Below are 12,443 nucleotides of genomic sequence, written 5' to 3' on the forward strand. Positions count from 1 at the left end.
TCAACCTTACTCTGCTGTGTGCCATGGACCCTTAAGGATGGGCATGGAGGCAGGCATGGCCAGAGCAGGCAGCAGCAGTTGGGCAGAGAATGTCCACAAGTAAACGAGAGGCTTGGGAATGACAAATGCCACCAGTGCCAACTGGAATGCTTTAGGCTCCCAGATAGGAGCTTAGGTAGTTCCTAGTCTCTGGGACTCTGTCAAAGACCCTGCAGGGGAACTGAGTGTCCCAATAGGTCAGGTTAGCCAAGGGCCATTGTGAAGAAGTGGCCCAGAGGGCAGGAAATGAGATACTGGCATGGCCTTGCCTGGGTGCCTGAGAGTAATCAGAGCCTGAGGGAACTTGTGCCTGGAGGTGTGGTGTGGCCTGTGCTGTCTCAGACTGGCCCTGCCCAGTGGCTCCTGAAAACCAGTGGGGTCACGTATTGCTCCCAGCCTAGAGAGTTCTGTGGAGTCTTGGAGGGCAGGCTGGTCCTGAATGGTTGCTGTCTGAGTCACTGGCTGAGACTTGCCACATTCTCAGAGCAAGTCTAGGCTGAGCAGGCAGGAAGTATAAGGGGGCCCCTCCTTGTGAGGCCCATTTCCTTGATTCCCCCCAAAAATCTGTCCTCTTCCCTTCTGGGCACACAGGGTCGCTTGAGATTGGAGTCTCTTCCTGGGTGCGTATCCCGGGCTGGAGGGGACTGCGGGTCTCCTCTACCCGTGTGGAGTTGCTGCTTCTTTGAGGGCCTGCTGGCATTCTACATAAATGCCCTAGTGGTGTCCAGTGTTGGAGTCTGATTCCTGTCTCTTAACACATAACCGTCTTGGTGCTGTGAATTTGGAGTCATTGGGGTCTGATGACAAGCAGGATAGGTTGTGGTAAGACTGGATCCCAGCAGGCCCTAGCAGACTGGGAGAGAGTTCCAGTCTTAACCACACTGGGCACCCTGATACTGATAGCCTCTTCTTGTGCTCTGGGACTTGTCACATGATGAGCTGGGGACTCTCAGCAGAGACATTGTACCTCTGTGTTTAAGCCTGAACTTGCTACATGAGGTAGAAGCTACTTCTGGAAGCTTGCGCCAAGGGTAAGGTGGGATACAAGGAGTCTTGGTCCACAAAAAAGCTGGGCCCTAACAGACCCCGAATCCTTTTATCTGTTAGAGGACTTGGCACTGCAAAGGGAGCAAAATGTTCACCTTTAGTGGTAAGCCGTGTCTGTTATAGGGTGCACCTACTCCTTTGGGTTATCCTGAGCCCTCCTGGCCACACTAGCTCCACACTGGATGAACCCACCCCTCCCTGCTAACAGCCCCAGCCCGGAGTCCAGTATCCTTACCGGAAGCCTGCCTGAGAGAAGTCTAGCTATCATCCAGGAAGATGAGGAGGGCTAGCCACACAGGGCTGGGGGAGGATGCCCAACCCAGGGGGAACAACATGGACAGAGTAGTGTCCATGTGGTAAGTGGGCAGAGGAGGCTGCAAGGCCCAACATCTGGTGAGAAGACCCCCTATTGTGTGAGACTCCTGAGCATTATGACAGATAAAGTTAAGGTACCCGTGTACAGGTGCCGGGGAAGTCCAGTGACTTCCCTACAGTGTGTCTGAGGGCTGCCTAGGGCTCTTCCATCCTCAGAGCCCTGGGACCCTTATTCATCACGTCACAAAGGCCTGAGATTCATGAGCCTCCTAGCTAGACTGTGGCACTGCCTGCTGTCAGGGCCACTCACCATGAGGTGGCCAGTTGGAGAATTGTCTGCAGAGGCCCCTGGTAGGCATGGTGACTGGTCCGAAGGGGTGGACGGTTGGCCCTCTGACCTCCCCAGCCCTCCTATCTAGGTCCATGGCCTATGGCTGGAGACCACCTTGTCTGGAGTGGATTTGCTATCTGTGCAGGGACACTGGGGTGGGTTTTTGCAACCCAGGGATGAGGCAAGCAGGTGACAGCTTCTCTTCTCCCCATGACAGGGGGCGGGGCCCGAGGCAGCGGAGGCCTCCCGGTCAACAGGATCATCGATGTGGACCTCGTTTCGGGTGTGTCTCCTGGGTGGGGAGGCAGCATTCTTGGGGTGCAGCTGGGTCCCAGGAGGGTAAAAGCCAATGGACCCTTCTTACCAAATGGTCCTGGCCTGAGCACCATCCCAGGTGAGCCCACAAAGCTCAAGGCCAGCACACACCATGCCACCTTTGTTTGAAGCTATCCTGAGCCTGCAATTCCTACTGCTGCATGTACTGTCTTCCATGTTCATATGGATGTTTGAGGAGCTCATGACTCTGAGTCAGCAGGGACCTGGAAAGAGCCAAGAGCCATGTTGGCCACAATACCCTCAGGAGCCAAACTAGGAAGTGAGGGGACAACTTTATCACAGGGGCTTGGGTTTAGACACCTCCACAGCAACCCACCTTGGTATTCAGACTTTGCCCAATAAAACACTTCTGAAGACCTGCCATGTACTACATTGTGCTGAGTGCCGATGTCACATGCTACCCCCCTTGGAGCCCTTACCCCTGCAGGTGGCCCTAGGAAGAAAGACTTCCAGGGAGGAAACAGTCCCTGGACATGAGGTCAAGGGTGGCTACAAGGAGATAGCTTGGTGCTTGGGAGCTAAAGGATAGGATCGCCTCCCATCCTCAGATGTATGGGCTCCATGACCATCTCGGATACTGAGGCCAGCCACACACCCACGTTGTCCATTCACCTTGTCCCTTGCAGATGACCTGGGGTTTTTGGACATCTGTGCTCTTCTGTCTCGTCTGAGGCTGGCCATTGATGAAGGCAGGGCTTGGTTGAGATTTATGGTGGGATCACTGTGGTCTCATTCCTGCCCACTGTACCCACTGTGCCCAGTGGAGCCTTCCTGCCACTGGCCCTGCCCCTCTCCTCTCCCTAGTCTCATTCAGGTGACCCAGGGGGTTTCTAGAGAGGGGGAATCTGAACTAAAACCTGACTGTAGATAAGGTCTATAGGTAGGCAAGAGCCAGTGTGTCTGAGGCTGAGACCGGAGTGAATCTGGCTATAGAATGTCCTGATATGGCAGGACATCAGTGAGAAGCAGGGGGGGTGGGGCACAGGGTGGTGCTGGGCTGAGCCTGTAAGACACATTGTCACAAGTCCAGGATGCCTCAGTAGAGGCCCCAACACTGACAGCCCAACTGCCAAGCTGCTAGTCTCACATCTCTCCCTGGAACTGGAGTTGGACTGGCTGGAAGGTTTCTCAGCATCCTCTCTGAGTCACCTCATCATGCACATCCCAGCAACAGCAACATTTCCCCACACCCACAATGTCCTAGAACTCATAGCATCTGCCTAGTACCCACTGTGTGCCAGCACCACTCTTTCCTCAGTACCACAATGCTCAGGCACCACCTCTGCCATGAACCACCATGCCCTTGGTACGCATCATGCCCCACCATGCTTCTAGTACCTACTTTGGCAAGCTTGGGTGCTGCTTGGCCATTGGTGAGGGTGAGGCTTGGTTGAGATTTATGGTGGGGTCACTGTGGTCTCATTCCTGCCCACTGTACCCACTGTGCCCAGTGGAACTTTCCTGCTACTGGCCCTGCCCCCGACCCTGAGGAATTGGAGAGGAGATCCCAAGAAGACAGCTAGTGCCATGGGTATGAGGTGGCCACTCCAGTTTGCCTAGGGCCCCCAGTGCCTGGCTGGAGCCACAGGGATGCTCTCTGTATAGCCTGCCCAACTGAAGGCATGCAGGCTATGCCCCACTGGGAAAGCTTACAGGGGGGCTGATACACAGGCTGTCTGGTAAGGATTCAATTCTGGGGGTCCTGAGTACCCCAGGCTTAGGACAAGTAGACAAACCAGCGAAGAGAATTACTGTTCTAAGGCACTGGTCACAGCACTTGGTCCAGGAAGCAACCCTCTCCTCTCTTTTGAGTTGTTATGTGGCAATGGGTAGAGGAGATACCCTCTACCCTGTGTTGACATCTGTGGATTGGGGACAGTATCGTCCCCTCCATGAGTCAGTAGCTAACTGGGAAGAACTGGAACCCCCAGGTCCCTGCATATAGCAGGTCCTGTAAAGGGCTCACGGACAGGAGTGGCCAGCAATATGTCCAGGCAACCGTGCCTAGGAGGCCTGGGTCTGACCTGCCCAAGTCACACTGGAAGACTTCCTGGAAGAGGGCGAGACTTGAAGGTGGTATTGGGCCTAGGAACAGTTACAGCCTTTGCCAGAGAACAACAGCTGCCCCAGCGGAGAAGGCAGAGCTGGGGCAGCAGGGTGGAGCTCTGGCCGTGGAGGAGCCTCACAGGATGCAGTGGGTGGCAGGGTTAATCATTATCATGTAGCCTTGACCCCACCTGCCCTGGCCACATTCCCTGGCGACTCTGTTCCTGCTACACCTCACGCCAGCTCAGGAGGAGCCATGGGGCAACGGGCCTGGCTCCCTAGCCTCTGTTCCTCACCCAGGCCATGTCCCTTCCTGCTGCTGCTGTTGCTGCTGCTGGTGCCTCGGGGGGCCCAGCCCCAGGCTGGCAGGGTGAGCACTGCCCCTCTCCCTCGCATGTGGCCAAGGGTTCTCTATGCACACTCAGGGTTCCTGGGAAGAGAGGCCAGAGAGAGGGCCCCAAAGTGAGCTAGGGACCAGAGTGGTGGCGTAGTGGAGTAAAAGTTGTCATTTACACTGAGAGATGTGGTGCTGGGCTAGGCTGGTCTGTAGTGCTTGGGCCTGAACTTGTTAGGACCCTCTTGTTGCCCCTATGTAGCCCAGGCCACGTGAGTGGGGGGCCCTGGGGCTTCTGCCGCATTCTAATGTTTGAGCTGGGGTGTAGGAGACCTCTGAGTTCTTCGGCTGTTCCTGTCCACCCCAGAACTGCCCCCAGGGTTGAATCTCAAGACCTAGGGTGGCCTAGGGCCCTGTGACTCTTAAGTTAGCATATTGAATCATTCAGATTCAGAAGGAAAGGCCAGAGGAGGTCTTGGGGACACCCACTGCCTCTTAGAACTGCCCTAAAGAGTCTCAGATCTGTGGTGTATCTGACTGGTAGAGTCCAAGTGTGAAGACTATCCCACGCTGACACCTTTGTGGCCCCTTGGGCTCCTAGAACCACACAGAGCCCCCAGGACCTAACATTACAGCCACCCCTGTGACCCCCACGATCCCTGCGACCTCTGGGAATGTCAACATCTCAACAGAAAGTGCTCCAGAGGCAGAGGCAGAGACTGAGGGGCCCCAAAGTGAGAGGTACCTTCCTCCCTCCAGCAGCAGCCGCCCCCCTGGGGGCCAAGGTAGGTGAGACACTGCAGCTAAAGATGCATGGGGACTGGGTAGGTGTGGGACGTCTGATCCCTGACACCCCTCCACAGTGCTCACAGAGTCTGGGCAGCCGTGCAGGTTCCCTTTCCGCTACGGTGGCCGCATGCTGCACTCTTGTACCTCTGAGGGAAGTGCCTACAGGAAGTGGTGAGTCCCAGAGTGGGGTGGCAGCTGAGGAACCCACACAGGTTCCCACTGTGGACCCTCATGAGCCCTGAAGCTAGCGGGTCTCAGTGCTCAGCAGATGCATCTAGTGAAGAGGTGCTCCAGGGTGGTGCTGCAGGGTGCCCAGGCAGAGATGGGTGGGACTCTGGGCAGGGACTCGGTTTTATCCTCTGACTCGACCCTCCAGGTGCGCTACAACACACAACTATGACCGAGACCGGGCCTGGGGCTACTGTGCAGAGGCCACCCTGCCTGTGGAAGGCCCAGGTGGGTATGTGGAAGGGCCAGCCTGAGCCCCCAGGAAAGACTTGGGTTGGGAGTGTAGGGGTTAGTGTGCAGGGTGAGGATCCTAGCGACCTGGGCAAGGGATTCTGCATGGAGTTGGGGGGGGAAGGTCTCTGAATTTGATCTTCTTAAGTTCAGCAATATCTAGGGATAAAATTGCTGCCAACCAAGAGGGCAGCAGAGGGTGCTTCCCCCAGACAGGGCCTAGCCTCCCTAGACCCCGGGTGGTTTTGGCGATCATTGGTGATACCAGGGCTCCCTCTTGTGGTGAGATCTATCCATGGAGCCATATATAGTCCCTTGAACAATCCCTGAGTCCAAAAGAGCAAGCCATGAAACCTGTGGGTGTGCTATCTTGGAGGGGATCCCCATTGCCTGGCAGATCATGTATAGAGAGATGTGTAGAGCAGAGTGCAGACCATGGGATACCTTCTCCAATCCCGGGTGGGGGTCACTGGGAGGTGGGAACTCGCTCACTCAGCAACCCAGAGAAAAGATAGTGTGAGAGTTCACAGAGAGCCTTGGCAGGCAAGGGGGTATGGAGGGACTCCAAAGACTCTTGCCATAGCCATCATATCCCCTCCTATGTGTACCCAGCTGTCCTTGACCCTTGTGCCTCTGGGCCCTGCCTCAATGGGGGCACATGTTCCAGTACCCATGACCATGGGTCCTACCACTGTGCTTGCCCGCTGGCCTTCACAGGCAAGGACTGTGGCACAGGTGAGAGGATCTTGGGGACCCAGGAGTAGGGCCATCCTAGGAGGCTGGGAGAGCAGCTGCTGAGTCCAGCCTGGGGTGGGTGGTGCCTACCTGGGGGTGGGGGGGACCTGCACGGGCACTGTGGGAACACTATGTGACTCACAGAGAAATGCTTTGATGAAACCCGCTACGAGTATTTTGAGGTGGGCGACCACTGGGCCCGAGTGAGTGAGGGACGTGTGGAGCAGTGCAGCTGTATCGAGGGCCAGGCCCGGTGTGAAGACACCCACCACACAGGTACGTCATGGCCAAGTTCAGGGAGGTCTAGGTTCCATGGTGCATGGGGGTAGGGAGCCATGTCCTTTAGGCAGATGCTCCACCCTCACTCAAACATAAGGTTACCTAACAACAGTGGCACGGGAAAAGGTCTCAGCTCTGTCCCCTCCATGAGTTCCTGGAGACCAGGTTTAACTTCCAGACTCTCCCCTAGCTTGTCTGAGCAGCCCATGTCTGAACGGAGGCATCTGCCACCTGATTGTGGGCACAGGGACCAGCATCTGCACCTGCCCGTTGGGGTATGCTGGGCGGTTCTGCAACATTGGTGAGTCACTTTCTTTCCAGTTTTATGGGGACAACCCCAGGGAATGGTGTCAGGGGGCCTTGCTGTGGCCTGGCCTCATGGCAACCACTGTGCCTGCAGTTCCCACCGAGCGCTGCTTCCTGGGAAATGGTACAGAGTACCGCGGCGTGGCCAGCACCACTGCCTCGGGCCTGAGCTGCCTGGCCTGGAATTCTGACCTGCTCTACCAGGAGCTGCATGTGGACTCGGTGGCTGCTGCTGCCCTGCTTGGCCTGGGCCCTCACGCTTACTGCCGGTCAGCATCTAATGGCCACTATACCTCTTTCTACGTAAGCAAAGGGTTGGACAGAGTGGCTTCCCAGACTCTGCAGGGGCCAACAGTGCCAAGATGACTGTTAGCCTCTGCCTCTTGGGATGGTGGGTTCACGTGTGCCCACCATGGTCTGCAGAGAGAGCGCATAGCTCTAGGATGTTAGGATGGTCCTCTAGGGAGAGTGATGGTGTGACGCCCTTGTCTGCCTCCAGGAACCCAGACAAGGACGAGAGGCCTTGGTGCTATGTGGTGAAGGACAACGCACTGTCGTGGGAGTATTGCCGCCTGGCAGCCTGTGGTGCGGGCACCCTGATAGGTTGGGGGCAGAGGGGTGGTGCTCCCTGAGGACTCTCAGACAGGTCAGTGGAGGGGACTCAGTGGTACCCTGCTGGGGTGGTCAGCTCTGAGGGCTGGACCCCAAGGCTCTCTCTCATATGGGGAATATCTAGCCATTTGGGATGTGAAGTGGGTCTCATTGAATGACAGACAGGGCTTTACTCTGTAGCAGGTGATCTGGCCTTGCCAAGGCTGCAGTCTGCATTATACTGTCCTCATCTGTAGAGTAGGGAACAAAGGCTCCCAGGTCCTCAGGCTGCCCAGAGCCTCAGGCCTGAGGAAGTGGGCTATGGGTCCAGGTAGGACCCCTCTGGCTCTTCCCTGTCTCCAGGGAAATCCAGGGGTATGAACCGATGACCTCCACTCCCAGAATCCCTGGTCAGAGTCCACTCCCAAACCCCGGAGCTCCTAGCGGCCCTGCCCGAATCAGCCCCGGCTGCACGTCCCACCTGTGGCAAGAGGCACAAGAAGAGGACGTTCTTGAGGCCACGCATCATCGGGGGCTCATCGTCTTTGCCTGGCTCACACCCCTGGCTAGCTGCCATCTACATTGGGAATAGCTTCTGTGCTGGGAGCCTTGTCCACACCTGCTGGGTAGTGTCTGCAGCCCACTGCTTCGCCAACAGGTGAACACACTGGCCAAATCCCCCGGGGCAGCCAGCCCTCCATCCCTTCCCATGTGCTCGCCCTTCCATTCTGCCTGTGTCCACCCTCCTCAGGGGCCACCCACATATCATGTCTCTTCCCGCATTCTAGTCCATGGGCCCCTACCTGCGGTTCACACTGCTCTCTGGCATCAGCACACTTCCATCTGCGCAGGGGGTGTGGTGGAGCACTCTCTTGTCATTTGCAGAGACCCTGCCTTTCCCAGAGCTGAGTAGTGGGATGGAGTTAAGGTGTCAGAGCTGAAGACATGTCCCGTGTACCACCCTGTGCCTGTGCCTAGGTGTTTAAGGGGCACTTACCTGGGCAAGTAGTCAGGGGGCTCAGTTACAACATGTAGTAGAGCTTCTAGAGTCACTGCACAGCCAAGGAAATTGAGGCCCAGCTCACTGGATGGGCTCCTAGGAATGAGGACCTGAGGTCCACTCTGTCTCCACCCAGCATAGCTGCAGCCTGAGACACCAAGACTACTTGGGTTGAATAGAAAGCCCCAGCAATTCCTCCTAGCTCCATGTCCTGGGGGTAAAGCAGTTGCACCTGAGGATCCAATAGGCCAGGCCAGGCCAGGCTAGAGTACAAAATATAGGCAGATCAAATCTCCACCCATGGGACTTATTCTCAGAGCAGACCTTGTCTGAAGAGCAGACCTTGTCTGAAGGCTCCACTGGTTTATCAATGAAACCCATGAAGATTGGGGTCCTGGGCCAGGGTTACCATGGCCCTGCCTCCCTTGTCAGTCCTGATTCTACTGTCACATGGGTTTAAAATGTCTGCAGACCTTTCCCAGGGCTGGGATCCTCTTGGTTGGCCATGACCAACAAAGTACAGGGGCCAAGGTTGGGGAGACCTGATAGTGCCGTGGAGAGGGCAGGGTTCCACTTCTGCCAGCTTCCTGTGCAGCCCTCCCAGGGACAGCATCACAGTGGTACTGGGTCAGCACTTCTTCAACCGCACCACGGATGTGACGCAGACATTTGGCATTGAGAAGTATGTGCCCTACACCCTGTACTCGGTGTTCAATCCCAGCAACCATGACCTTGGTGAGCTCAGAGCCTTGGCGAGGTGGGGGTGGGGTGGGGTTGTGTGCCCCAAACCAGCGCCCAGACAAGGGTAGGAGCTCGGCAGACACAGGGGGAAGGAGGTAAGAGGAGTTAGAGGAGTCTTGTTGCCCTTCCTCTGGTCTCTCAGACCACCAGCCACCTCCCCTCTACCCATTTCATGGGGCTGTCTGGGGTGGTCTTCACTGCACAGGCTGACCCCTGGCCTCTCTCCCTCCCAGTCTTGATCCGGCTGAAGAAGAAGGGAGAGCGCTGTGCTGTCCGCTCCCAGTTTGTTCAGCCCATCTGCCTGCCTGAGGCAGGCAGCTCCTTCCCTAGCGGACACAAGTGTCAGATCGCAGGCTGGGGCCACGTGGATGAGAGTGAGTGGAAGGCAGTCCCTGCCAGTGGGCATCGAGGCGGGAGGAAGACAGGCGACAAGCTTGCCTGCCCTGAAAGTGCAGTCCTCCACAGATGTGAGCAACTATTCCAGCTCCCTGAAGGAGGCACTGGTCCCCCTTGTGGCGGACCACAAGTGTAGCAGCCCCGAGGTATATGGTGCTGACATCAGCCCCAACATGCTCTGTGCCGGCTACTTCGACTGCAAGTCCGATGCTTGCCAGGTAGGCTGCTGCCAGGCCCCCACTGGGATGACACAGATGGGGTACTACTGGAATTTTCTGACCCCTAGGAAGTCCGGGGCTAGCGGGAAGCCTAAGGCAGAGAGTCCACCCACTGTGGAGCGCTTGGCACTTCTTGGAGGGGGCATCCTTGCAGTAGGAAGAGAACTGTCTAAACAGATAGGAAAGTCAAGACAGGTCCAACATCATGGAGTCTAGATAAAGCCCCACTGTCCAGGCAACAGTTAGGGTTGTCATGTGACATCGGACCTCAAAGGCTACAATGCTCTGTCCAGATTTCTCTTGAATCCTCAGCAATCAGTCAATAGTGAATGTTTGTTAAGGCTTCATAGGCCAGGCCATGGTCATGGTTACGTGTCAACCTGCTTCACCATGGAGGGGCTGTTTTATGCCCTTTAAAGAGGCAAGGAAACCAAGTCTTAGAGAGTTATTCCAGATGTGTCCCTTTTCTGAAGTGACACAGGTAAGACAGGATCAAGTGGACAGGACTCGATTCTGGGACAATCAGGGCTCCCCAGGAAAGCGGGCAGTTGTGCTGGTTCTAGATGTAGAAAATGCATGCTGGGCACGAGGAGGCATTTCAGATGGTGGCCTAGCACGCTGGGACTCCCCATGCATTCCTCACGGAGTAGTACCAGAGCTGTGGGTGGTGGAGGTGAGAAAGCTTTCCCAGCCATTTGGAAATAGGATGCGTTCCTGACTGATTGGGGTCAGGAAGAGAGGCCACACTGCTCAGAAAAACCTGTCATCTGCCCCTAGGCAGTCAGCATTAAAAACCCTGTGTCTTCAGGGAGCACCAGAGACTCTTGCTCGCTTGTTACTTCAGGACATTTGCAGGGTTGGGAGCCTAGGTGCTCCTGAGTCAGGACTCGGGTTGCCGGTGCACAGGCGGCTGAGTCTAGTCTCTGTTCCAGGGGGACTCAGGTGGGCCCTTGGTCTGTGAGAAGAACGGTGTGGCCTACCTGTATGGCATCATCAGCTGGGGTGACGGCTGTGGGCGGCTCAACAAGCCGGGAGTCTACACCCGTGTGGCCAATTATGTGAACTGGATCAACGACCGTGTTCGACCGCCCAAGCGACCTGCGGCTGCCTCCTGAACCCCGGTCCCTAAGGAGGGGATGCTCATAGTCCCCCATTCTACTACCAACAATAAAACTGTTTTTCAAGGACCTGGCTTCACAGTGGCACTGCTCCGAGCCAGGCAGCTTTGTATCCGAGCTATGACCTGGACCTTCAGTATAGATGGTGTGGCTTCAGGGGTGGTGCCTGAAGCCAGTGTAGTTCCTGGGTGTGGTTAGGAGCCTCCCAGTTCACAAAAGTAGCCCCAGAGGACCAGGTGGGATGTCTAAGTCAGACTGAGGGCCAGGTGGGATGTCAAAGTCAGACTCCTCTAGACTCAACCCAGACAGATATATGTCCAGGGTCCAGGCACCCTAAGGTACTGGGGTGAGACATTGAAGCCAAATCTGGTTCTTCAGGGCATGAACAAGGACCTGTATCACACAGCTAAAGAAGATAGCTTCAAGATGGCAGCCTTCCAAAAGTTCCCATCAGCTATGACAGTTCTGAAGGAGACCTGAGGAGTAGGGCCCATGTCTGGGGTGTAGTAACTCGACGACTGCAGGTCCTAAGCACATAGGAGCCTGGCTTGCCTCTGTCCAGACAGGATATGAAGCTAGCTTATTCTCGAAAGGATAAAATGGTGTTGTGGGGGACCCGGGGACAGACTCATTGAGCCTACGGGCAGTGGGAGGAGCTGGGTATGTCCCAAGGGTCTCCAGAGTCTCTGGCATGAGAATTCATCGCCCGTTGAGGAAGTGTATAGAAGTGCTGTAAAGCAAGTTGGCAGGTAAGGGAAAGAAGTTAGGATAGGGCAGAGGCCAGCCGTCCCTGTGGGTGCCCAAAGCTAGCACACTCAGACAGAGAGACAGAGACCAAGGAAAGCCCATGGCTCCTGACCCTGTGGCCTGTGTGGGACCAGCAGATGGCACCTTGTTCAGTGTCTTTTCCCCACGTCTGTCCTCCTCGGCTGACCTGAGGTGCTCCTTGCTCCGCCTTCTGCAGTGTCACCCACTGTGGTCTGTTCTTCACACAGCAGCAGGATCTTGCCATGCCCCATCTAGAGTCTCTCTATCTCCAGGTGATGCCTTTGCTCCAGCCCACTCAGAAGTCAACAAGTGGCCTCACTACCCACCCATGAACTCTTTTACTACCACCTGAAGTACTAGGAGGTTCTCTGTGGATGGTCCTCATCCCCTCCTCCCCTCCTCCCCTCCTCCCGTGAGACTGAGGGCACTGGTCCAGCAGGGTCCACTCCCAGTGTATCCCTCCTGGTCAGAAGGACCCTGGCTCTACCAGGCCTGCGACTCTTAGTCCTGGAGAGTTTACAACTGCAGCCAGAAACCTGGGTGGTGTAGTCCAGACAAGACTGGTGTATTCTACCCAGGCAGCAGGAATCAGGTG

The 12,443-nt window shown here is 56.2% G+C and overlaps 2 protein-coding genes across 6 annotated transcripts in view; both read left to right on the forward strand.

Annotated features, from left to right (window-relative positions):
- The window catches only part of Rgs12 (regulator of G protein signaling 12), a 94,714-nt gene extending 92,340 nt beyond the window's left edge, over positions 1-2,374 (forward strand). For 2 of the 3 annotated variants that reach the window (XM_021210481.2, XM_029545135.1), the window contains one exon: positions 1,950-2,374. In XM_021210481.2, coding sequence (XP_021066140.1) covers positions 1,950-2,176 — 227 coding nt within the window. In that variant the 3' untranslated portion in view covers positions 2,177-2,374. The remainder of the gene's footprint in view (positions 1-1,949) is intronic. The other variant, XM_029545136.1, reaches the window with a different exon arrangement.
- Positions 2,375-4,288: 1,914 nt separating this feature from the next.
- On the forward strand, positions 4,289-11,154 carry Hgfac (HGF activator). 3 transcript variants are annotated; one of them, XM_021210905.1, is made up of 14 exons: positions 4,289-4,484; positions 5,050-5,233; positions 5,312-5,408; positions 5,614-5,693; positions 6,309-6,431; positions 6,576-6,707; positions 6,901-7,011; positions 7,111-7,285; positions 7,516-7,601; positions 8,010-8,265; positions 9,203-9,342; positions 9,582-9,722; positions 9,814-9,962; positions 10,895-11,154. In XM_021210905.1, exons 1-14 carry the CDS (start codon positions 4,371-4,373, stop codon positions 11,075-11,077), a joined length of 1,971 nt encoding a protein of 656 aa, XP_021066564.1. In that variant the 5' UTR covers positions 4,289-4,370; the 3' UTR covers positions 11,078-11,154. The 3 variants fall into 3 exon arrangements, with proteins under 3 accessions (XP_021066564.1, XP_029401061.1, XP_029401062.1); XM_029545201.1 differs by having other exon boundaries at positions 4,333-4,484; positions 9,799-9,962; positions 10,895-11,149; XM_029545202.1 differs by having other exon boundaries at positions 4,334-4,484; positions 5,141-5,233; positions 9,799-9,962; positions 10,895-11,149.
- Positions 11,155-12,443: the final 1,289 nt, after the last annotated feature.

This window comes from Mus pahari, chromosome 13 (genome assembly GCF_900095145.1).
Source record: "Mus pahari chromosome 13, PAHARI_EIJ_v1.1, whole genome shotgun sequence".
Lineage (NCBI taxonomy): Eukaryota > Metazoa > Chordata > Mammalia > Rodentia > Muridae > Mus > Mus pahari.

Excerpts from the sequence above, each read along its gene's own strand:
- Hgfac (XM_029545201.1), top strand. The coding sequence starts at position 4,371 with ATGGGGCAACGGGCCTGGCTCCCTAGCCTCTGTTCCTCACCCAGGCCA. Across the intron at positions 7,602-8,009 it reads TTGCCGCCTGGCAGCCTGTG|AATCCCTGGTCAGAGTCCAC; the intron begins GTGCGGGCACCC and ends CTCCACTCCCAG. Across the intron at positions 8,266-9,202 it reads GCCCACTGCTTCGCCAACAG|CCCTCCCAGGGACAGCATCA; the intron begins GTGAACACACTG and ends CTTCCTGTGCAG.